Source organism: Hyperolius riggenbachi, chromosome 2 (genome assembly GCF_040937935.1).
Source record: "Hyperolius riggenbachi isolate aHypRig1 chromosome 2, aHypRig1.pri, whole genome shotgun sequence".
Taxonomy (NCBI): domain Eukaryota; kingdom Metazoa; phylum Chordata; class Amphibia; order Anura; family Hyperoliidae; genus Hyperolius; species Hyperolius riggenbachi.
In genome coordinates, this window is record NC_090647.1 from 170,870,065 (window position 1) to 170,897,247 (window position 27,183).

The window sequence follows — 27,183 nt, forward strand, 5'->3', positions numbered from 1 at the left end:
CTCTGAAATCTATAGCTAATAACACCTTTTTCACCTGCCCAGACTGAAATCCCACAATCCCTTGCAAGCGCCAAGGCACTCTGGAGAAGCTGTGGGTGTGGTTTGTTTAGTGTATAGGAAATTAGGGTATTAAAACAAAACAAGTATTTGGTTTGAGGAACGCCCTATAAACTATATGTAAGGAACACAATTATGCAAGGAGTAAAAGTTCATCTTGGATCCACTTTAAGTAAACTGCTCATAATGTTATCCAACTGTCTCTGCATCAATATAAAAGTGACTGGCCCACAAACTCCCAATTTTCAAATTCCTCCTACTCTGCAGGACCCCATATGGGGGGCCCAATTTCAATAAAAAGACTCTGGGAAAATGGGAAATAAGGATGCTAAAAACAACTCATCATTGGGAATTTAAAAAAGGATATCAAGTTCATCATGCTGGATCCACATACCTCTGTGCTTGTCCATTACTAACCTCATTCTCACTGCTTCCTGTAATTACTCCTTAAATGACTAATGTAGGGAGAAGAATATGGAAGCTGCCATATTTATTTCATTTTAAGCAATACCAGTTGCCTGGCAGCCCTGCTGATCCTCTGCCTCTAATACTTTTAGCCATAGACCCTGAACAAGCATTCAGCAGATCAGGCGTTTCTGACATAAGTCAGATCTGACAAGATTAGTTGCATGCTTGTTTCTAGTGTTATTCAGACACTACTGCAGCCAAATGGTATTGTTTAGAAGGAAATAAGCATGGAAGTACCCATATTCTTCTCCCTACAGTTGTCCTTTAAAGAGGAACTGGAACAAGTGATTGGATTTCATCTCAATCAGTAGCGGATAGCCCTTTTCACAAGATAAATCTTAACTTTTCTTGAATAGATCATCAGGGTGGACTGTATGGCTGATCTTGTACTGAAACCCTTCCCACAGTGTGATGTCAGGACCTAGGTCTTGACAGTTTCCTGTCTGTGAGCCTTGTGGGAAATAACAGCTGTTTCCAACTGCCAAGCAACAAGTATCTCCCTCTATGCTTATGTAGATCTATAAAAAAAACATTTTAGCCTATTGCATTGTTAGGGTGTGTGGTTATAGATAACAGCAGCTGGTGTGTTTTTTCAAGTCTGTCAAAATGACATGGTGAATATCAATTTCTTGATCTCTCTTCTATTTTTTAAACTTATCACTTTGCAACGTATCAATTTATTTTTTTCCCCTTCTTGCTAAAGTTCCTCTTTAAACAATCTGACATGAAAAGGGCAAAATTGGCCAGTCGAAGTTAGCTATGTGTATGCATGCCAGGATCTAGTTTTTTAGGGTTTTTTTTTTTTAACCACCCTGGCGTTCTGATAAGATCGCCAGGGAGGCTGCGGGAGGGTTTTTTTTAAATTAAAAAAAAACTATTTCATGCAGCCAACTGAAAGTTGGCTGCATGAAAGCCCACTAGAGGGCGCTCCGGAGGCGTTCTTCCGATCGCCTCCGGCGCCCAGAATAAACAAGGAAGGCCGCAATGAGCGGCCTTCCTTGTTTTGCTTACACCGTCGCCATAGCGACGAGCGGAGTGACGTCATGGACGTCAGCCGACGTCCTGACGTCAGACGCCTCCGATCCAGCCCTTAGCGCTGGCCGGAACTTTTTGTTCCGGCTGCGCAGGGCTCAGGCGGCTGGGGGGACCCTCTTTCGCCGCTGCTCGCGGCGAATCGCCGCTGCTCGCGGCGAATCGCCGCAGAGCGGCGGCGATCGGGCAGCACACGCGGCTGGCAAAGTGCCGGCTGCGTGTGCTGCACTTTATTTGGCGCAAATCGGCCCAGCAGGGCCTGAGCGGCAGGCTCCGGCGGTCATACCGCCCAGCTGGTTAAGCAATGGCCTCAATTCTCTAAGTGTATCTCCTGTCTTAACCACTTCAGGACGAGAACAATTTTCATATATCAGCACTGCTTCCATTCAATCGTCAATAACTCCTGTCTTAACCACTTCAGGACGAGAACAATTTTCATACATCAGCACTGCTCCCATGCAATCATCAATAACTTTATTACTACTAATCATACCTAATTTATCTATATATTGATTTTTTTGCAGGACAAATTAAGCTTTTAGTGTGTGAAATGTTTGTTTAGTAATTACCTAATTTTCTATGCATTTTAAAGGGAAATTAAGGTAAAAAATTGAAAAAACATACTATTACTTCATTTACATCCAATATAGCTTTAACCACTTCGCATCCAGACCTTGTTTTCCCCTTATTGACCAGAGCAGTTTTGACGCTTTAGCGGTGTCCCTTTTTAATCAGCAATAACTTCATCTGTACTCGTCCCACTTAAATTATCTATATATCGTTTTTTTCAAGACATACTAGAATTTCATTGGGGGGTATTTGGTACGAAGTAAAATGTTCCTCTCTATGCATTTTAATGGGAAAAATTCAATTCAATTGAAAATATCAATTTTGACCAATTCCTGTTTGGAAATAAGTGCGATTGACATAAAAACTGTGCCGCCAGTTAAAGTCGCCCCAGTATAGATATCCAGATGTGTCCCCAGTATCACCGCCTCCCCCAATATATTCAGATGTGTCCCCAATATCAGCCCCCCTAGCATAGCCACGTGTCCCCTGCGTTTGACAGCCCCAGAAAAGATTGACAGACGCACCCCCAGGAATAGTGACCCTCTTTATAGCCATATGTGTCCCCGGATCAGTATTAACCAGCCGGGCGGTATGGACGAGCTCAGCTCGTCCATCACCGCCGGAGGCTGCCGCTCAGGCCCTGCTGGGCCGATTTTCATGAAATAAAAAGCAGCACACGCAGCCGGCACTTTGCCAGCCGTGTGTGCTGCCTGATCGCCGCCGCTCTGCGTCACTCCGCTCGTCGCCATGGCGACGAAGTAAACAAAACACGGAAGGCCGCTCATTGCGACCTTCCGTGTCACTTTTGGCCGCCGGAGGCGATCAGAAGAACGCCTCCGGAGCGCCCTCTAGTGGGCTTTCATGCAGCCAACTTTCAGTTGGCTGCATGAAATAGTTTTTTTTTTTATTTAAAAAAAACCCTCCCGCAGCCACCCTGGCGATCTTAATAGAACGCCAGGGTGGTTAACCCTATTATGGCCAGATGTACCCCCAGGATTAGTGCTGCCCCCCCATTATAGCCAAATGTGCCCCCAGTATATGATTACTGCCCCCCAGTTGCCCAGATGCACCAAATTAGCAAATCCCCCCTCCCCTTAGTCAATTAGATGACCCCCAACAAATATGTAACCCCCCCTTTTATTTATCCTACCCCCACCCCCCAGGATCTATAGCCAGATGCCCCCTTCCCTATAAGGCAGCCCCTCCGTGCAGAGATCCTAAAAATAATCCAACAGCAAGCAGCCTCACTCACCTTACCTCGGTCCTGCGACTGTCCTGAAGCCCGATCCTCTGTTCTCCGCTCTGCAGTCAGCTGCATATTGACGGCAACCCGGGTCCCGGCTTGATGATGTCATCAAGCCGGGACCCGGGTTTCCGGCAATATGCGACTGAATGCAGAGTGGTGATCGGAGGATCAGGCTTCAGGATCGTCGCAGGAACGAGGTAGGTGAGTGTGGCTGCTTGCTGGATGATTTTTTTTTACTATTTGTGCGCCGAGGGGGACTGATGAAGGATCGCTGCAGTTCACTACTGCAGCGATCATTAATGGGAGGGGGGTGGACTAATTGGCCAAAAGGGAACATGTTCCCTTCCATCAATTAGTATTGCAGCTGACAGTGCCAGAGGGTGCGCTCTGAAGTGCATCCGATCGTGCACAGCAGGGCTGCAAGGAGGTCAGTATATCTACGTGACTGTGGCTTGCAGGGTGCCACAGCTGACATAGATATACTGTAGCAGTGGGGAAAGTGGTTAAACTAAACAGTGCTAAGTATAAGTTAAACCCAAAAATTGTATTTGCTCATCCATCCTGGTTATTACAAATTTTAGATTATGTTCCTAGCACAATGTATGGTGACAATATTGTATTTGGAAATAGTTTTTTTTTTTTTCGCTTTCTCATTGTACACTATCTATGATTATGAGACTTTATTTGCAGAAATAATAGTAATATATCCTCATGGCATACATATTTAAAAAGCCAAGTTTCTAAGGTACACAAGACATGGGCTTCAACCCTAAATCTCTCTAAACTCCATTCTACAACTTATCAGGGTTAAAATGTTACCACATATGTCTCTTGTAGTTTTGCTAAGACTGTCCCAAGTTTGAACACAGTTTCAAAAATTACTTTTTTATGTTGGATTGAGTTTGTCTCCACCCATTTTTATGTGATGTGTGCCCAAGCTTTAAGACAAACCAGAATGTATTCTACAGCTCTTCATGGTTAAAATTATACCACATATGCCTCATTTAGTAACAAACTGGTGGTGCAGTCTCCACAATTACACTGGACAAATATATTCATCCAGTTAGGCATAAGTGGTTAAATAACATTTCTGAGCGGTTTTAGTGTTATCACCATGGTGATAGGGCATGTAGTATTCAGGAAACATTTTACCTCATGCAAACCTAAAGTTAACTCTGTCTTTAAGTTAAAGAGAGATCTCTAAAGTTAAGTATTCAATCCTTAAAATAACTGCAGAATTCTAAAGTTAAAGGAAGGCTGTTAATTAACTACATGTGAAACTATCTACAGGTGAGATAACTTAAAGAGAACTCAAGGTAGTTTTTACTAAAGATAAACAGACACGGAGACATGATCTGTGCACAATGACATGGTTCTGTGTAATTGTTTTGCAATTTCCCTGTACCTTCCATTGAGTCAAATCGTCCCAAAAATGGTACAGGCAGTGCTTTGGTGAGCAGATCGTCATCGAACTGCTCAGATGTGAACACGCTTATAGCGAAACAAGTGTTTTTAGAGCAATTTTGAAAATCGCTGGCCCCAAAAATAATGAGAAAACACCCTAGTTGTGAACAAGCCCTTAGGGCCCCAATTTTGTGATATTACTTTCAATAAGCGATAAACAAAAAGGTTTCCTGCTTTTCTTCAAATCCCTTTACTTGAAGATGTGATAAACAAAAGGGGTTTAAAGCCTTTCCTTCAAATTGCTTTACATAAAGGAGGGGTAATAATCCTATTTTTTTATGTCAAGATTTACCTTTGCAGTGCTTTACCGAAAGCACCACACTATACAAAATAGCCATTGTTGCAACAGCACCTCCACTTGTCAGGTCAATGCAGCAGATTTTCAGTAACCAAACACACAGTAAAGGATATTCCATTTCAGAACGGACATCATCAAGGCGATGGGAGAATTCTATCATGTCTTCCTCCTTGTGTTCATCAAACACCCTCAGCTGGATATCCAGGGCATCATTACGGATATTCTTCAAACGCTGTACGAAGGAACACAGACAAAATTGCCTAATATAAAGAGAACTGGTTTTATCCATCTATGTGTCAAAAAATAAAGACTGGTGACCCGTAGGCTAAAGCAATCCCGATAAAAGTGGTTTGGTGTAACATATTTACATTTGAAACCGCATGAAAACAGGGCGGTGGTTTTTGTGTTTTCCCCTTTTGATTTTAAAAACAACAGGCAACGTCATACAAATTTGCATACACTGCACATGCATTTTGTTTCCTTTAATGGAGATTAGGGACTCAATTGCTGTATGCACACATTGTTTTGCTAATGGTGATTAACCTGTCTCAGTAAATGTAACTTTTATGAGCATGCATTGTCCCACCTACCCCAGCGCCTGCAATTACTGCCAATTGAGAATATTACCATTACCGCCTACGCTGGGGATATTTACCCCTAGGGGTTATATGATCTGGGTTCAGGAGTACTTGAAAATGCTCTACCACACAGGAAGACAAGGCAGGGACTCTCTGACGTTGTGGCGGGTTGGTGGTTCATATCAGCGGGTGATCGTAAGTCAGGGACTCCCTGTCTTTAGAAATATATAAGATGCAAGAACTTTTTCTCCCCATTTTTCCGAAAAAATATGGTACATATAAACACTGTACTAATTTGAATAAATCAATTAAAGTAATCAACAGAATTGCATCCTACTGTGTGTAGTCACAATAAGGGACATGCATACCTAAAACTATACACAATCTTAATATCAAGCAGTTAACATTGAATTAACTTTACCATTAGTAAAAATGGTGTGTGTATACTTACATTTTATATATATATATATATATATATATATATATATATATATATATATATATATATATATATATATATATATATATATATATATATATATATATATATATATATACATATACATATACATATACATACATACATATATATACATATACATACATACATATACACACACAAACACACACAGAAGCACACAATAGGAAATAGCGATTTTGCTTGGCCAGGTCATTCATTTGCTGATGCCACAGAGGTTATTTGAAGCACATCTCATCTGTTTAAATGAGATTACATTATTCCAAAAAGAGAAGTTTATTAAACATATTCCTCCACTTGGGTGTCTGCAAATTTAAATATGAATGCAAATCCAGTGACTACAGGGCACTTACTGGCAATATCTCTCTCAATCCACAGCGCATAAATTCATTTCTGATGTGAAGCCTGAAGTCCAGATCATCAGGAGATGTTACAAGTGCATTGATAAGCTGCATACAAGCCACCTACATCAGACAACATGGAGAAAATTAAAATCTCTTACTTCCAGCTTTCATTATATTTCTACTCAAAATATGTCTGCATTGAAACTAGAATTGTGAATTTGTATCTCACATATTTATAAGCAAACAATAAACCTGATGGATGAATTTTATTAAACAGAATAGTAAAGCATTCTATATTCCAGGCAGGCTGCTAAATACACAGTTGAAATACAGTTTATATGACATATATTACCTGTTCGTAAAGAAATCAACTTCTGTCATTCAGATGACACTAAATTACCCAGCCATAGAGAACACATAGCAACACGACTGTAAAGGGAACGTCCGAGCAAATTGGGGAAAAAAAAAAAATCTACTTACCCGGGGCTTCCTCCAGCCTCTTGCAGCCAGCATGTCCCACACTGCAGCTCTGCTCCCAGCCGCCGGCTCCGAGGTCAGCCTCTACACTGGTGGGGACCCCGAGCTGGAGGCTGAAAGCGTAGGACATGTTGGCTGCAAGAGGCTGGAGGAAGCCCCTGGTACGTTTTTTTTTTTATTTTTGCTTGGATATTCCCTTTAAAGTAAACCTGAAAGGGGGGGGGGGGGGGAGGATATAAAAAATCTATACATACCTCTACCTGGGACTTTCTCCAGCCAGATTGCTCCCACACCGCCATCCTCCGCTGCCTGGAGCCTCCGCAAAATCCTCCTCTCCAGGGCATACTCTGCAGGCTGTCTGTGCGCACTCCCGTGCCTGGGAGCACTCTGCTCCTGCACAGTAATGCTGTGCAGGCACAGAGCGCTCTCAGCCACGGTAGCTAGATGGGGGAGTGGGCACAGCCCGACTGTGCAGTATGCCTCAAACCGGAGGAGTTTCTGGGGCAATTTGCAGAGGCTGCAGGCAGCAGAGGATGGCAGTGTGGGAGCGATCTGTCCAGAGGGGGCTGGAGGAAGCACCAGGTATGTACATTTTTGATATTTCCCATCCCAGGTACACTTTAAGGCCTTTTAAACACTAGCAATTAAAATCTACATTGTGTTACCCTTTCTTACCCCAAGGTGCTGGGAGTGCAACAAAAGTCAACAGAGCCTATAGAGTTAATGCAGTGCGATCCGCTGAAAGCATCTGAACTGACACAAAGTCTGCAACGCATTACTGCATGATCTGTGCCTATCCCACTAATTATGCAGCAATGCAAGTCACTGGGTGACGCTGCAAGTGTGCACGATGGCAGCGTGGTGTGGCGGACCAACGGGAATCATAGTGTCGTACTTCTTGCACAGCAATGCTAAAGAACTGTAGTGAACTAATGTAATGAATAAAATAGCTTATTTTTTTACAATATTTATGTATAAATTATTTAGTCATTGTTTTCCCATTGTAAAATCTTTTCTCTCCCTGATTTACATTCTGAAATTTATTACAAATGGCGACATCTTTAAACCAGCCCGGTGATGTCTGTGCATAATAGGGGAAAAGAGCGTGTACTTCACAAGAAGAAGGTTTTAAAGGTCTAAAAGAATTACATTTTATTCAAATATCATAAGCAGATGCAAATTCATAGAAAAAATATGGATGCCAATTAGCCAAGACTACCCATAAGTATAAAAATGACAGTTAACCACTTTGTACTTTGCTACAGTATATCTACGTCAGCTGTGGCTCTCTCCAAGCCACAGCGACATAGATATACTGACCTGCTTGCAGCCCTGTTGTGCAGGAACAGGTGCGCTTCAGAGCGCACCTCCTGGCACTAACAGATGCAATACTAATTGGTGAAAGGGAAAATGTTCCCTTGTAGCCAATTAGTGACCCCCCCGCGGATGAACGATCACCGCTGTAGCAAACAGCGGTGATCCTTCATCTCTCCCCTCGGTGGCCAGATCTGTAAAAAAAAAAGGATTAGAAAGCAGCCTGACTCACCTTTTCCTGTTCCAGCGACCAGCCTGCAGCCCGAGCCTCCGATCTCCGCTCTGCACGCAGCCCTGTGGTGCTGAATAGCCGAGTCCCGGCTTGATGACGTCATCAAGCCGGGACCCGGTAACCGGCATCACAGGGCTGCGTGCAGAGCGGCGATCGGAGGCTTGGGCTGCAGGCTGATCGCTGGAACGAGATAAGATGAGTCAGGCTGCTTTCTAATCCTTTTTTTTTAACAGATCTGGCCACCGAGGGGGCTGCCTGGGTGGGGGGTGGGGCATTTGGCTGGCTCCTATGGGGGTGCGTGGACCCCTGGTGGGGGGTAAAATGTGCAGCTGGGGGGGGGGGGGACAATAAAGTAAGAGGGGGTACAATTTTATTTTATGTGTATAATTTTATACTGGGGGCAGATCTGGCTATAATGGTGGGGGGCCCTAATCCAAGGTGCACCCGCTAATCCTGAGGGCGCATCTGGCTATAATGGGGGACCACTATTCCTGGGGACACATATTGACACATGATGGGCAGCAATCCTGGGGATACATCTATCTATCTATGCTGGGAGGTGCCAAACACAGAGGACACATCGGGCTATACTGGGGGTGACTGATATTGGGGACACATCTGGCTATAAGGGGGGGTCTGATACTTGGGACACATTTTGCTATCTATACTGGGGGACATAATACTGGTGACATGTTTTTATCTCCTGTGGTACTTTTTATTTTTAAACTGGAATCGATAAAAACGGAGAAAAAATGAATTTTTTTTTTCATTTTCCCCCTCTTTTTCCCATTAAAATGCATAGAAAACTTTTTTGGTCTAGGGATAAAATAACCGCCAATGAAAGTCTAGTTTGTCCTGAAAAAAACGATACCTAGATTATTTAGGTGTCATGAGTAAGGATAAAGTTATGGCTGATTAAAAAGGGACACCGCTAAAGTGTCAAAACTGCTCTGGTCAATAAGGGGAAAACAAGGTCTGGATGTGAAGTGGTTAAAAACAACATGATGGATTTCTCTTAACATGTAAATACAACACAGTGGCATAATGGTTAGAGCTCTCGCCTAGCAGCGCTGAGTCCCTGGTTCGAATACCAGCCAGGTCAACATAAGCAAGGAGTTTGTATGTTCTCCTCGTATGTTCTCCTCGCTAAAGTGTCAAAACTGCTCTGGTCAATAAGGGGAAAACAAGGTCTGGATGTGAAGTGGTTAAAAACAACATGATGGATTTCTCTTAACATGTAAATACAACACAGTGGCATAATGGTTAGAGCTCTCGCCTAGCAGCGCTGAGTCCCTGGTTCGAATACCAGCCAGGTCAACATAAGCAAGGAGTTTGTATGTTCTCCTCGTATGTTCTCCTCGCTAAAGTGTCAAAACTGCTCTGGTCAATAAGGGGAAAACAAGGTCTGGATGCGAAGTGGTTAAAAACTACATGATGGATTTCTCTTAACATGTAAATACAACACAGTGGCATAATGGTTAGAGCTCTCGCCTAGCAGCGCTGAGTCCCTGGTTCGAATACCAGCCAGGTCAACATCTGCAAGGAGTTTGTATGTTCTCCTCGTGTCTGTGTGGGTTTCCTCCAGGCACTACGGTTTCCTCACACACCCCAAAAACATACAGATAAGTTAATTGGTTACCCCCTAAATTGGCCCTAGACTATGATAAATGCACTACACAATACATACGTACATAGACATAGGACTATGGTAGGGGCTAGATTGTGAGCCCCTCTGAGAGACAGTTAGTGACAAAACAATATACTCTGTACAGCACTGCGTAATATGTCCGCGCTATATAAAACTGTCTGGCATAAAATCAAAAATCAATTATTTTTATCTGCTAAACAAGTAATGAGGATGCTAACCAGGTAATCCAAATGTTCAAAATCACTCTTAGTTTTCTTATCCTTAAAACAACATTCCCCACGTTTCTGTGGCTCTTATTGGTACATGTCGAGTTGTCTTGTTTTGCTACTTTACTATGCCCACAGACTTAATGCAGCCTGATTGGCTGAAGCTTCTTTCTCTACTGTTTTCCCCTCCCAAACCTCTATTCCTCTCTGATTGGCCAATATTTCTCATGCTGAGACAAATGCACTTTCTATTGCAGAGCTGGGTGGGAGTGCCTGAAGACTGTGAGGAGGGCGGGCAATGCATACACAATCAGGCAGAGGAGAGTAAGGGAGGAAGTCAGGATTGTCTTCAAAATGACACAGTTAAGATGGAAATCCTAAGAAGGATTTTCTTTTTTTTTTTTACTATAGAAAAATCACTAAAGTCAAAATGTGGACAGTGCAATATATACGTTATGCAAGTAGAGCAAGTATTTATCTATTACTATGTGTTTTTTTCTGAGATAGTATGGCTGACAGCTCCTCTTTAAATAAATAAATACACACCACACTAGCATTATTGACTAGGCAAATTGGTCACACAACACACCATACAGAAGCCGTATATTAAGGGCAATAGATAATCCGCAAAGCAATTGTAGTCCGGGTAAGATTATTGCCAATCTATGGTTATAAATGAGTGCCTTCAACAAAACAGTAGTCCCAATCGCAGACTGTCAAAAACTTGATGCATAAAGAAGCACAGCATTGGTTGATAGCGTAATGATGCAAACCAACAGGTGATATTGAGGGCATATGCAAGCGCAAAAGCGTGGCAAGTGTTATGAAGGGAAGCTCAATCCAATGCATTTTAATCCGGACCAGAAGTTCTCTCTAATTGAGCTCAGAGGGTAAGTGCATCCAAATAGGAAACAGTCCCAGTCTCAGACTTTCCAACAAGCTGCTTGTAACACCAGAGCACTGAACATTGGCAGCAATGTATAGCAATGAAAAGCTCAGCCAGTGTGGAGGAAGCAGACATGCATCATACAGATGCACATGCAGATGAATATAACTGGCAACGTCCAGATAATGCAGGTGAATTAAGTTTAGTAATATGCTTGCCCATTTGTATTATACCAAATAATGTCATCTTATCACAAAATGCAATGCATTTATATACTCATCCAGATAGTGGTTTAGCTCTGCGTAATATGTTGGCGCTTTATAAATACAATAAATAAATAAGTGTCTTTCAATCCAGGCGATAGTCAACACTTGCTGTGCTGTAATCCAGATAGGAGGATGAGATGAGGACACCAAATTGCAAGGCAGTGTGCAGGGGCTATCAAGATGCCATCTGCACGTGCTTTCCATAGGCTGCGGCATGTGTTAGGTCAGGGAGTCCAACTCAGCCCACCGAATCAAACTCAGCCCACCGCCGTTTCACGCATGCGCGCTTCATCAGGATGTGGCTACCAAGTGATGTCAGGCAGTATTTATACCAGGCGATTAGCTGTCGCACCGAAAGAGGGCGGATGAGTAAAAATAGCTGTTCATGCGTAATTTTATATGGCTTAATCAAAGCAATTTCTACGCTTAAAGCGTAAATATGTAAGTTATGGTAATGAGAGTACTAGAAAGCACTTACATGCAATGGAACACCACTCAAAAAGGCTAGCATAATTTAGACAACTTGAAATTCAATATAAGATTTGGACAACTCATTAGTCCCCTCATAGTAGATGGAAAAAATATAACATCTCAATAAAGGGGTTCATTACAGTTAAAGAAATAACTGGAGACCAAAATCTATATAATGTCCTAAAGGAATTAAGGTCAAAGTTTGTAAATCCAACTAATTTCCTTTTGCTTAAGGACATTATCAAAATCACCACCACAAGAGGAAATTTGTAATTTAAAAATACCTTTGATCTTCATCTTCTCATATTCATCTCTAGGACAGTCCTTGAAATGTTGCGCCTAAGGGGTCGTATATTCGTCATCTTTAATATTTCTCATATGCTCACCTATCTGAGCAGGGACACCTAATCCACAGGGACAGGTGAGCATATAAACAAGCCCTGCTGTGACGCAATTAATAAAGGACTGTATATGAAAGTATTTTTTGCCAAGGTAATCGTGGAATGTTTTAGTTCGATCAACCGGGGGACATACCTGACAATTCCCACACTTATTCATGCCGTTAGAGATAGATCTTCGTAACCAGGTGGGTGAGGAGCTTCACTTATACTCACTCTGTAGCAACTGTTTTTCAAAGAGGGTGTCCTTTTTACTGTTAGATGGGGTAATCACCCACCAAAAGCCTTTATATTTGCAGAGGCAGTAAGAACTGGCCAATGTTGTGTTAAGATATCTCTTATGGTGGCCATACATCGTACAATTTTTTCATCCAATCTTACCATTTCTATGTAATATAAGGGAACTGCCTAAATTATCCTTTCAGTATATTCACTTAATTTACCCTTATACTACATAGAAATGGGAAGATTGGATGAAAAAAATGTACCATGTATGGCCACCATTAAAGGAGTCAGGGCACAGAGAGTAAAATTATTGGTACTTACCGGGGGTTTCCTCCAGCCCCAAGCTCCCAGGACCTCCCTCACCGCAGCTCTGCTCGCAGCCGTTCGCCGGAGCTCCGACCCGGTCCCCGGCGATGACGTCAGAGCGACCTGGAGGTCGCTCTGTACTGCGCCTGCGCGATCGGCGCTGTCAATCACCGCCACGTGGGCCAGAGCGGACTGCGCAGGCGCAGTAGTTCTGCGAAAAAAATTATGATATAATGATTTGTATGTGTAGTACAGCTAAGAAATAAAACATTGGGAGCAGAGACATAAGTCTGAAGGGGCCCATACACTTACCGATTTTCCCGCCAATATACAGCCAATTCGATCACTGTGATCGAATCGGCTGCAAAACCGTTGCGCAAACGCTGACCTATCGATTTCCGATCGAAAGCAATCGTTCCCGTCGATTACCGTCATTCCTGTCCTTGCGGAAGATTTTGCTCGATCGCCGGCGTGTCGGGAGTGCGTCAATAGCGGCGTTCGAATGCCTGACGACCAACGCTAGCGGCAATACATGATCTGATCCGGCCGAGTCCCCGCTGTCACTGCTGCTTCTCCCTCACAACCTTGAATGAAATCCGCAATTAATGGTGTTTTTATGGACTTTTGAATAACCAATCTTCCCTGCCCGTCCTGCTCGGGAAAGGGGGAAACGCCAACCTCTCTATAACGACATCACTGTAGATGACGAGATGCCAACTCTTTGCTCAGGGGAGTCGAGCGGACACCAAAAGAACAGAGCGGTGAGATCTACCCTTATCTTTATTTTGTACAGCTATAAGAACTACAGTCATACGTACAGTTACAGTTAGAATGGACTTGATTTATTATCCCCCATCTGGATAATTCCATGAATGGATGGACTTTCAATTTGTCCGGCATGTGACATTTTCTGCAGCAATGAATTTCTGATCGCTTTTAAAGGAGCCCCCACCAAATTATTATTAGCTTGGCACCAATGTGTTTGTGCGGGATGCATGTTGTATGAGAGTAGATTTACCTCTACATGTATTATTGAGCCACTTTCTGATTAATTGCCGCTGCTTGATAGCTACATTGTCTTGCATATGCAATTTTACTTTTTGAATCACTGTTTTCCCACTGTTATATCATCTTTGAGATAGTTTTTATCCTTTTGTATATCAAATAAAGCTATTGATCTTTTTCTAAACCTAACCAACCAGGGTGAGGCCCCTCTATGAGTATATATTAATTGTTCCAATTTCAGGTACGAGTTCACTTGTTTTATCCACATATTAATTGTAGGCGGATTAAGGTCTTTCCACATAACCAAAATAAGCTTTCGTGCTTGAAATAATAAACGTATCATTAACTGCGTATGTTCCTGAGCCCCAACCCCTGAAAGTAACCCCAATATACACAGTTGAATGGATCTAGTAAGTTTCTGTTTCGAGAAATGTTCTATTATATATAATACCTCACCCCAGTACCTTTGTAATTTAGGACATTTCCAAAGCATACGTATTAAGTCCCCATGGTCTTTCCTACATTTTGGACAGATTGGATCATCCCGATAATTCATTGCAAACATTCTTTTGGGAGTTAGCAAGTTCCTATAAAGAATATTCAATTGTGACAATTTTTGGGAGGCATTTGAAGAAACCATTGGAACCGCCTGTAGAATTTCTATCCACTCTTCCTCCGTTAGATCTTCTAGCTCTTGAGCACAACTATTATAGCATTTGGGAGGGAATTTCTTCAAGAATTGTCCAAGTATAATGGTATAACTTGATGATATAAAACCACTCCTTACATTATATTGTGCTATTAGATTATAAATAGGTGATGGTAAGAGTAACAGATATTGAGTAAGTTTCTGCTTACACAACGCATGGGAAAGTTGAAGATATTGATATTCTAATAAAGGAGTATTTTTTCTTCTCCCCCCCCCCCCCCCCCATAAGTGGCTGGATAGTGTACTGGTTAAGGGCTCTGCCTTTGACATGGGAGACCAGGGTTCGAATCCTGGCTAGGTCAAGTACCTATTCAGTAAGGAGTTCAAGGCAAGACTCCCTAACACTGCTGGGTGGCCTCTTGAGCGTGTCCCAGTGGCTGCAGCTCTTGAGCGCTTTGAGTCCGACAGGAGAAAAGCGCTATACAAATGTTAGGATCGGATTATCATTTCAATTCCCCCTCAACCATAATTAAATTTGCTATCTCTGGTAAACATTTGTTGTTGTTCAAAGGAGTATATATTGTTATACCCTTAAATTTCCTGCATAAGGCGCAGGCAATTCCACATTTTTTGCATCATTGATAAGGTGGGGATTTTGCCACCCAAAAGCCACATACTCCTGCTTCTAAAGCAGCATAAATTGAGTCATTATCTGTAAAGTAATTAAGTAACAATCTAGCGGAGTTTAACAATTCTTCTCTTTCCCATCCTACCAAGTGTTGGACCTGTGAGGCTAAATAATAGAGCCATGGATTTGGGGCAGCTAACCCCCTTTTCTTCTTTAGAATTCTGTAGATATTGGAGTTTGATTTTAATTCTACCTTGTCCCCAGATAAAATCCCTAAATATGTTATCAATTGTTTTGAATAATTTGAGGTTGAGCCATATTGGATCATTATGTAGAACGTACAATAGCTGAGGCATAGTCACCATTTTTAACAGGTTGTTTCTTGCTACGGGGAGAGGGGCAGTTTGGACCATGTTTTAAGTTTTTGCTTGATCTTCAATAATAAGGGACTAATATTATGCTGCTCAAAACCAGTGACATCTGGGGCCATATGCAATTCACTTTTTCACCTGAGTTTTCTCCTAGGAGATAATTTTTCATTTTCTATTTAAAATAACTTTCCAGCACCTTTCAACTAAAGTACCGAAAAGTAAATGAAAAAGTACTATCAAACTTACTTTGAGTGTTTTCTTACCTTCTGGTGGTTTAAAATGCATTTTATTAACATATCATCTAGGAGAAAACTCAGGAAAAAAAGTGAATTGGATATGGCCCCTGGTGTGACTACAATACCTAAATATCTAAAGGAGGATACTTTTGGAATTTGAGTAAAGCTCTCCGGAAGAGTGCTATGTGGCTTGTCTATTACCATAATTGATGATTTTTCCCAGTTTACTTTTAAACCTGAAAATTCCCCAAATATACGGATAGTCGATATCGCTGCAGTCAAAGATCTTCCCGTGTCCTGTAAGTATAAGAGTGTCATCCGCATATAACACCACTTTTTCCTGAATTTCCCCATATTTAAACCCCTTAATTAAATTGTTCATCCTTATTAGCTCTGCCAAAGGTTCGATGGCAATTGCAAACAGGAGGGGCGATGAAGGGCCCCCCTGCCTTGTCTCACTTCCCAAATTAAATTTCTGTGAAACAGAAACATCAGAAGAAAGTTTGATTGGGGTGCGCTCAAGCCTATAATCCCACTGACCCCTAGGGGGAGCCACCCACTAACACAATATACTGATTACAACAAAAAAAAATAAATGGTTGCCTGGCACTCAGGTTGTACCATCAGAGCCTTGCAACCTCCATCAGGCCCTTCAAACCACATGCATTGACGGTAGCTTAATTGCCCGTTTTCCAGAGTCAAGCTTGCACAGCTAATTCAAGTGGTGTCGTTTTCCCACAACTCTGATTGCAGACTTAGTTACACAGTCACATAGAAAGCATGCCATGCAAAGCGGACATACAGATGCGATTACACAGTGTTGCCCAGCGGGCTCTCACCACCGCTGGTTGTGTCTTGAAACACCTTGTTGTCCTGCATATAGTCTCAACTCCCAGTTCCGCTGCTCAAGAATTCATTTATCGGGGGCATTCACTTGCGGAGGCGCCAGGCTTTGCAGATAGCGTGCACACCGCACTGGTGTTCCGGTCAGCTGATCGTGACGGCCGTGTCACGTGACATGTTTCGCTCAGCTAAACTCCGAGCTTTCTCAAACGTTGGTCAGGATTGGCTGCAGCCTCTTTCATTATATAGTCACGTGCTTGGTGCTTATCCTATTAAAATTCTGGCCTATTCTACCTGGCAACATATGATGCAACTGTGGGACTATCGCTCACCAACTCACAGCCGATAAGGATCTTAACTATTTCAATGCTGACTGCTTCTCAGAGCAGAGATACCGATAGTTTTTTTCCCCCTATACACTTCACCGCATCAAATGGCTCTTCTATATACTCATTGGCAGTCAGATCGGAGGGGACAACAGGCAGATTACTATCTTTAGAGATTTGTTTAACTGTAACCAGGTAGAAACGCACACGGTGTGAACCAGACTTTTAATACGCCCAGGGGTCACACCCGTGAGTCGTCCACCCCAATCACAGGAATCTATGAAAAGAGAGATACACATAACCTCCACATCTGTTACTCTTTCTAGGGCGCCCAGGGACCCACCAAGGCGTAGGGGCTGCCCAGCCGTTTTAATCACACTGCAGCACCCCTACCCCACAGCTGTCCCCAGTTCGCGCTCCACATTATCTTGGCAAAAATGGAACCAAGGACATATCAGTATTAAGACCTCTAGGTACAGGTGTATGCAGTCTAAATATCCATCTAATTTCCATTTGTTTTAATAATCTCTCATGATCTCCACCCCTGGAGGATAGATTCATTTTGTAGAACCCCTTGAATTTAATTTTTTCGGGATCACTATCATGGAATTTCAAAAAATGTTCCCCCAATGATGAACCAATTGTAGCATTCTTGACATTGCTGACATGTTCTTGAATGCGGGACTTCAGAATTCGCGTTGTTTCCCCGATATATTTTAGTCCACATGGACACATGATCATATATAGTACAAACTTACTGTTACAGTTTATAAATGACCGTATATCGAATTCATGTCTTGAGTCAGCATCAGAGAACGTATCACCCCTTTCAGCTAGATGGCACACACTGCAGCCTGAACACGGGTACATCCCATTGGGGCGTCGAGACTCACCCAACCACATAGTTGTGGCCAACGCCACTTTGGGCTGGTAGTCAGAACGCACCAAGAGGTCACGCAGATTTGGTGCCCTTCTAGCCGTCATTTTGGGGTAATCTCCCACCAGGCTGGCTATTTTTGGGTCCAGCTGCAGCAGGTGCCAATGCCGAGATAGGATACCTCTCAACTGATTCCAATGGGTGCCATACCTTGTGATGAGTCGAATCGAGTCATCTTTGTTTTTAGATGGACTTTTTTCTTTCGGTTTAATCAAGGTTTCCCTTGGTATAGACTCTGCTTTTGACTTGGCCTCATGCAGCAATTGATCATCATACCCTCTTTGGCGGAATCTTTCTGTCATAGCCTCAGCCTCACAAGCAAAATCATGAGAGATTATTAAAACAAATGGAAATTAGATGGATATTTAGACTGCATACACTTGTACCTAGAGGTCTTAATACTGATATGTCCTTGGTTCCATTTTTGCCAAGATAATGCGGAGCGCGAACTGGGGACCGCTGTGGGGTGGGGGGTGCTGCAGTGTGATTAAAACGGCTGGGCAGCCCCTACGCCTTGGTGGGTCCCTGGGCGCCCTAGAAAGAGTAACAGATGTGGAGGTTATGTGTATCTCTCTTTTCATAGATTCCTGTGATTGGGGTGGACGACACACGGGTGTGACCCCTGGGCGTATTAAAAGTCGGGTTCACACCGTGTGCGTTTCTACCTGGTTACAGTTAAAAAAATCTCTAAAGATAGTAATCGGCCTGTTGTCCCCTCCGATCTGACTGCCAATGAGTATATAGAAGAGCCATTTGATGCGGTGAAGTGTATAGGGGGAAAAAAACTATCGGTATCTCTGCTCTAAAAACTATCGGTATCTCTGCTCTGAGAAGCAGTCAGCATTGAAATATTTAAGATCCTGAACGGCTGTGAGTTGGTGAGCGATAGTCCCACAGTTGCATCATATGTTGCCAGGTAGAATAGGCCAGAATTTTAATAGGATAAGCACCAAGCACGTGACTATATAATGAAAGAGGCTGCAGCCAATCCTGACCAACGTTTGAGAAAGCTCGAGTTTAGCTGAGCGAAACATGTCACGTGACACGGCCGTCACGATCAGCTGACCGGAACACCAGTGCGGTGTGCACGCTATCTGCAAAGCCTGGCGTCTCTGCAAGTGAATGCCCCCGATAAATGAATTCTTGAGCAGCGGAACTGGGAGTTGAGACGATACGCAGGACAACAAGGTGTTTCAAGACACAACCAGCGGTGGTGAGAGCCCGCTGGGCAACACTGTGTAATCGCATCTGTATGTCCGCTTTGCATGGCATGCTTTCTATGTGACTGTGTAACTAAGTCTGCAATCAGAGTTGTGGGAAAACGACACCACTTGAATTAGCTGTGCAAGCTTGACTCTGGAAAACGGGCAATTAAGCTACCGTCAATGCATGTGGTTTGAAGGGCCTGATGGAGGTTGCAAGGCTCTGATGGTACAACCTGAGTGCCAGGCAACCATTTATCCGGATACTGGTGTAATAACCGATCCAATGCCAATGTCTGCAATTGAAGGAATAGTGAAAAAAATGCGGAATGGAAAGCTGCCTTATTAGTTCCTCTTTTGTATCCTCTGCACGATAACCTTCGTTTGGGGCTTTGTTACAATCAAGTGACAATTATCACTACATAGCAAAGTCTATTTGAGGTCTGAGACTGCCATTTAAATCCTATGATATAGGGAGTGCTGTCTTAGTAATTGAGGCTGCTTGAATTGTGCTGAAGTTGTGAGTGTATGGAGTCAGCTGACGCTTGGGAAACACGGCCGTGTTTTTAAGGGGGGAGAAGGGTAATGTTATGATGGTTGTTCAAGATGTTCTAATAAATTTTTGATACTGTTTTTGAAGACACCCTCTGCAAGTTTTTTTGTTGTAAACAGAAACATCAACCTGAAGCCTTGCCGTGGGCGTATTATATAAAATGCTTACCCATTTAAAAAATATTGAAATATTGGATCAAATTGCATCTCCTTCAAGACTCCATGCAAATAGATCCATTCCACACTGTCAAAAGCCTTGGCTATATCAAGTGATAGCACAGCTCTATCCCCCTCATTATCAGCAGGTAACGAAGTTTAAAAATGTACGCCTAATATTGATAGCAGTCGATTTTGATGAAATGAATCCGGTTTGATCTGATTTAATTATACTAGTAATTATTGTAGCTAATCGATTTGCCAAGACCTTAGACAGTATCTTGACATCTGTAGTCAAGAGGGAGATGGGTCTATATGAGGCTGCATTTAGTGTATCTTTTCCTGATTTAGGTAGTAGTATAATAGCTGCCTCAGACATAGATGGCGTTGGCCTTTCCATTTCAAAAATTTCCCCAAATACAATGGTTTGCAAAGGTTTTCGGCCCCCTTGAAGTTTTCCACATTTTGTCATATTACTGCCACAAACATGAATCAATTTCATTGGAATTCTACATGAAAGACCAATACAAAGTGGTGTACATGTGAGAAGTGGAACGAAAATCATACATAACTCCAAACATGTTTTTTTAAATAACTGCAAAGTGGGGTGTGCGTAATTATTCGGCCCCTGAGTCAATACTTTGTAGAACCACCTTTTGCTGGAATTGCAGCTGCCAGTCCTTTAGGGTATGTCTCTACCAGCTTTGCACATCTAGAGACTGAAATCCTTGCCCATTCTTCTTTGCAAAACAGCTCCAGCTCAGTCAGATTAGATACACAGCGTTTAGGGTTTAGGGTCGTTGTCCTGCTGGAAGGTGAACCTCCGCCCCAGTCTCAAGTCTTTTGCAGACTCCAAGAGGTTTTCTTCAAAGATTGCCCTGTATTTGGCTCCATCCATCTTCCCATCAACTCTGACCAGCTTTTGTTCCTGCTGAAGTGAAGCACCCCCAGAGCATGATGGTGCCACCACCATATTTGACAGTGGGGATGGTGTGTCCAGAGTGATGTGCAGTGCAAGTTTTCCGCCACACATAGCGTTTTGCATTTTGACCAAAATGTTCAATTTTGGTCTCATCTGACCAGAGCACCTTCTTCCACATATTTGCTGTGTCCCCCACATGGCTTGTGGCAAACTGCAAACGGGACTTCTTGTGCTTTTCTGCTAACAATGGCTTTCTTCGTCACTCTTCCATAAAGGCCAAATTTGTGCAGTGCACGACCAATAGCTGTCCTATGGACAGATTCCCCCAACTGAGCTGTAGCTCTCTGCAGCTAGTCCAGAGTCACCATGGGCCTCTTGACTGCATTTCTGATCAGCGCTCTTCTTGTATGGCCTGTGAGTTTAGGTGGACAGCCTTGTCTTGGTAGGTTTACAGTTGTGCCATACCACTTCCATTTCTGAATGATCGCTTGAACAGTGCTCCGTGGGATGTTCAAGGCTTTGGAAATCTTTTTGTAGCCTAAGCTTGCTTTAAATTTCTCAATAACTTTATCCCTGACCTGTCTGGTGTGTTCTTTGCACTTTGTGTTGTTGTTGCTCCCAATATTCTCTTAGACAACCTCTGAGGCCATCACAGAGCAGCTGTATTTGTACTGACATTAGATTGCACACAGGTGCACTCTAGTCATTGGCACTCATAAGGCAATGTCTATGGGCAACTGACTGCACTAAGACCAAAAGAGGCTGAGTAATTACGCACACCCCACTTTGCAGTTATTTATTTGTATAAAATGTTTGGAATCATGTATGTTTTTCGTTCCACTTCTCACGTGTACACCACATTGTATTGGTCTATCACGTGGAATTCCAATAAAATCGATTCATGTTTGTGGCAGTAATGTGACAAAATGTGGAAAACTTCAAGGGGGCCGAATACTTTTGCAAACCACTGTACATCCAAAAGTTTGGGAAACAAGAATTCAGAATACCTTTTGTATACCTCTGCTGGAAGGCCGTCCCACCCTGGTGCCTTATTGGCTGAAAACGCAGCCATAGCTATTCACAATTCCTCCAACATAATAGGAGCATCCAACATGACTCTATACTCTTCGCTAATCTTCAAGAGAGGGATTGCGTTCAGATAACAAGCTAACTCCTCCGTCTCGTAATTTGCTTTAGAACTGTAAAGATCAATTTAAAACCGCTGAAGATCCCTTATTATATTAGAAGTATCTAACACCACTTCCCCTGAGGTGGTCCACAAAGCTCCTATGTGATTAGAGGGTTCCTGGGACTTAGTAATAACTGATAGCAAATGGCCAGTCTGATCCCCCTGCTCTAAAAAAAGCCTGTTTATGGTTGGCTTTAGTCACAAGGTACTTATTCAGAGCCTCCTGTGTCTAAAGCCAAATCAACCTCAGTAGGATTTGCAACAAAGACAGCCTCTGATTCCATTACCTGTTTGCCACAGGTGTCATGTCTCTCTCTAGGACCCGATCTGATCTTATTTATTTCTTTAATAAAGACACCCCTTAAGAATGCTTTTAATGCTTCCCACATTAGTGTACGATTAAAAGGGTCATTGTTGAACTGAAAAAAAGGTAATTAGATCTTGAATTATATCGGAGTGTGTGTTTATCAATGATAACCAATAGTTATTTAATTTCCATGGTAATTTAAGTTTTGTATTATATTGAGGATTTTTAAGCCAAACCCAGGAAATTGAACAAACCAAATATCAGTTTTTTTCACATATGGCAGAATCTCAGAGTTCCTTATAGCTAGATCAATTCTAGAGAGACATGTGAGTCCTGCTGAAACATGAATATACTAGATCATGAGGATGACCCTTTCGCCACAGGTCTACCATATTTAATTCCCCAAATCTTGCAAGAGCTGAGTACTGACTCTCCTGCACTCCTGACCTGAACCTATCTAATTTTTGATTCATAATCATGTTATAATCTCCAATCCACAGCATAGGTATGGACATTTTGTCCTTTAGTAGTTCTAGCATACGTTAGCTGGAAGGTAAGAAAGGGGGCAGAACATATATAGCCACTATTATACACTGTAGCAGGTTGAAATTCCCATTAATTATAACACAACGTCCCTCATTATCTATATATAAGATTTTATCAATTGAAACCCAATTTTCGCATGAATAATGACAGATACTCCCCTTGAATAAGAAGTGTGGATAGAATAAAAAGTGTGAAAGATCCATCTTTGTTTTTGAACAAACAATAGTATAGATTGTCTCTTTATAGGGTCAGATAAGCCTCTCACATTCCAGCTTAATACTGCAACCTCAGCCATTTTTCCCAGAAGTCACAGTCATCAACCAATGTGCCCAGTTGTCCAATTTCAAATAAAAACAATTGCTGCTGTATATGATAAAGCACAGTATAGAAAAATCATTAACACAAATTAAACAACCTCCCCCTCCCAAAAAAGTGTGCAACATCCACATCCTTCTTGATAAAGTGTTCCTCATACAGAAGATATATTCGAGAAAAATAGTATTGGAATGACACACTGGATCAAACTTCCCATGTGGTGATGTTGCTTGCGCACTATACATAAAAAATTCCCTTATTTGCTAGTGAAGATTGTAAAGTTTCTCACCAAAGAAAGTACAATCTTCTCTACTCCCACTTCACTAGCATGAAATAATCAGTAAATCAGGATGCTGATCCTGTTTAGGTGGCATTACCCTCTTTTAATCAAACTGTTGGTGGGGACATAGTCTTATTCTTTAAAACTCACGGCTATAATAAGTAAACAAATCAACTGCAAATCAACAGCTCCATAGCCTCAGTAACCGTAAAAAGGGAGAGAAAGCGAAACCCCCCCAGTTAGCATAAGGCGGCTATCAGGCTTCTTCTATTGCAAGTGTAGGTTTCTTAGCAAGGTGTTGTTCATTTTGATCTACCCATAACATGGCTTCCTTAGGGGAAAGGAAGAAGTGAGCTTCATTCATTGCAAGAACTTTTAATTTTCAAAGGATAAAGCATGGCATACTGCAGCTTCAGTTTTTGAAGACGTTTTACATCATAGAACTTTGCTCTCTGCTTCTGAACGTCCGCTGAAAAATCAGGATAGAAGGACATTTTTTGATCCCCATATTTAATTTTGCCTTTAAGACGTGCATGCCTTAGGATTGCTTCTCAGTCTTGATAGTGTAATAGCTTGGCCAATATAGGTCTGTGCGCTCTCTACTGCATATAGATTGGAAAAGGATTCTCTGCCAAAGATTTCGATCAACCACTGTTCTATAAAAGCTGTGGGCTCTGATTTCTTTATCTTTTCAGGTAGGCCCACGACCCTCAAATTATTTCTGCACAGTCTGTTTTCATTGTTGTCCGGTTGGTCAGTGTTAGCTATGGAATGTTTAATCACTCTTTTGAGATCTCTCAGTGCCAGAGCCATAGAGTCTTCCACTTCGCTGACCCTAGATTCTAATGCGGAGGTTCTTGTTCTTATGCTTGACATGTCTTGTCGTACAACAATCAGCTCTTCCTTTAACCTTCCTGGCGGTAACCCCGAACATAGTTCGGGGTAAGCCACGCAGGAGGTTTTCTCAGGCCCTGCTGGGCCGATTTGAGTAATTTTTTTTTCCTGAACGCAGCTAGCACTTTGCTAGCTGCGTCAGCACTTCGATCGCCGCCGCCCCGCGCTCGATAGCCGCTATCCGCGTCGCAACACAGCCCCCCCCCCTAGACCCCTGCGCTGCCTGGCCTATCAGCGCCAGGCAGCGGCAAGGGGTGGATCGGGACTCCCTTAGACGTCACAACGTCCATGACGTCGGTGATGTCATCCCGCCCCGTCGCCTTTGAACAGGATTTCCTGATCGCCTATCGCCGGCGGCTATCATGTAGCGAGCCCTAGGCTCGCTACATGATTTAAAATAAATAAATAAATTAAAAAAAACGGCTGCGCTGCCCCCTGGCGGTTTTTAATAGACCACCAGGAGGGTTAATCCCCCAGTCTGCTGTGTAAGGGATAGTAATAGCTGCGATACAAGTTTGAACTGCAGCCAGCATATCGCTTAGTGAGGGTTTTTTAGGAGTGAGGACGCTGTGAGATTCCTCTGTGCATATATTCTGATTAACTGCAGCAGGTTCTTCCAACGTACTGTTAGTTTCTCGCTCCTACTCAGCAGTCCCAGCGCCATCTTGGCTAGAAGCTACTGCCTCTTCTTGTTCCCCCTGAACCTCCTCATAAGCTTCTGCCTGTTGAGGCGATTCGCTCAGTGCACTGCCCTTCACTAACCTGGAGTCCTCATGGGCATATTTTTCAAGCCTGGCAGCCACATCTTCACTTGAGGAGCCCACTGTCTGCGAGCGTGTTTGTTTTGAGACCGCGTCATCTTGCTTCCTCGGCGTCTCGGCTGAACCCTTCTCTTCCTTATTCTTTCCTTTAGTCATGTCTGCTGCAAAGTGTTTCCGAGCAGTCTCCAAATTCTCCCCGTCTCTTCCCCTTCACGCCAGGATTGGGTGTCATATGCCTATGAACAGGATCAGTTTTGCAGGCTCTAGCCGAGAGCTGTGCGAAACAAGTCTTCTCACATTGCCTGTTGGCCACGCCCCATAAAACTTTATTTAACTACGTAGACTGTGGTAGAGTTAAGCTAAAATGGAGGGACGGCTAGATCAGGGTTGATTCAAAACCTGCCATATCTAAAAACAAATGTTGGGATCTACTGTATTTTGTTGATAAATCACTGCATATCCAAGTCTATTTAGGACAAAGAAATGTGCATAAATGTTTTTCTTGTTGTTGACTGCCTAGTTTGTTGGATACACATACTGGTACATCTTAACCATGTAAGTTCAAACTACCAACATGTAGATTGGCATAAAATATATCAGTACTTGGCACCCTGAACTCAACCTTTACTGGTCTTAATCTATTATCCACCTATTACTTGGGTGTCCAAGCAGACCCTTAAAGGGACACTTACAATAATACAATACAATACAATAACATTTGTAAAGCGCTTTTCTCCCATAGGACTCAAAGCGCATGCACTTTAGCCAGGAATAAAAAAAAATCATTTTTTCTTTCCTGGGGCTTCTACCAGACCCCTCCAGCCATCCCGTGCCCTCACAGACATTCACTAAGCCTCCAGTCTGACCGCCGCCAGCTAGTTTTGTTTTCGCCCAAAGGGCTGAAAGGCCTGGCCATGCGATATTTTTCTTTGTATTCCCGTCCACAATAGTGTCCTGCACCTGTGCAGGATGCTAATGAGGACAGGAACATGAAGGAGGATATGCATGGCCAGGCCTGCTCAGGTGTAGAAAGCCTGCTAACTCCGTCAGGGAAAATGAAACTAGCTGGCGGCGGGGGAGTGGAGGATGCATGAGTGACTGCAAGGGCACGGGACGGCAGCAGGGGGCTGGTAGCAGCACCAGGCAAGTACAACTGATTTTTTTATTCTTGGCTTAAGTGTCCCTTGAATGGGTCCTGGACTCCATTGCCCCTGCTGTATTTCAGGCAACATCACCAGTTCAAGGATCCATCAGAGAGTGCATGTTTTAATCCCAGGGGGAAAAAAGTTAAACTATTCCTCACTGCTTTAAAAGCTTTTAGTTCCTTAGCTTCTTGTGATCTCTACTGCCACATCCTTTCAGCACACATGGTCTACAGGGTAGCAGCAAGTAATTTAGTGTAAACAATTTTCACATGCCAGCCCCACAAAAGCAATAATCTGGGGATTCATTTATCAGTGGTATTGTAGCTCTTGTACCGACTGTCAGAAGTGTGACTTCCCCTTCCAATGGAGACATTTCATTTTACAGCTCCTGGGTGCCTAAAATATACAGTAAGGGGAAATCACCTAAATAATACTCATCCAGTAAAAACTGACAGATGTATAAATGTCTGATCTAGGTAATTGGCTCAGGAGGCTACTCTAACAACAATTTATCTCTATCTTGCCCTCTTTGGGCTAATTTTTAATAGTGTCTCCATATCGAATAGTATTCTAGAAATTAAGTGTCCCTAAGTGTAAAATTGATGTGGACTGGTTATACAATAAAACAAACTTTTACCTGACTTATGTAAAAGAAAAAAAAAAAGCTATTCGCTGCAAAGAATAGTGCAAGTAGAGAAGAATAATTAACTTCTCAGGAAAACTCTGTAGGCAGATATTAAAGGCCCAAGCACACTACTTTTTTTCTCAACAGGACTGCAACGCTCACCAATACAGCTGAAAATCCTGTATAACGCATTTGTGCTCATTTAATTGCACCTGAACTCTATGTTAAGGCCGGTTTCACACCAGAAACCAGAGTTGTGTTGTGGTAGGATAACGTTGCACCGCCATATCAAAAAGCCTTCGGAGATTACTGCAGCAATGCGCGGTGATC

General features: G+C 42.8%; 1 protein-coding gene across 4 annotated transcripts in view; it reads right to left on the reverse strand.

The window, feature by feature from the left end:
* DIAPH3 (diaphanous related formin 3) overlaps window positions 1-27,183 on the reverse strand; it is an 847,513-nt gene that overhangs the window by 471,602 nt on the left and 348,728 nt on the right. For all 4 annotated transcript variants that reach the window (XM_068267828.1, XM_068267829.1, XM_068267827.1 and 1 more), the window contains 2 exons: window positions 6,545-6,655; window positions 5,249-5,367 (listed from right to left, as the gene is read on the reverse strand). In XM_068267828.1, the coding sequence (XP_068123929.1) occupies window positions 5,249-5,367; window positions 6,545-6,655 (230 nt within the window). The remainder of the gene's footprint in view (window positions 1-5,248; window positions 5,368-6,544; window positions 6,656-27,183) is intronic.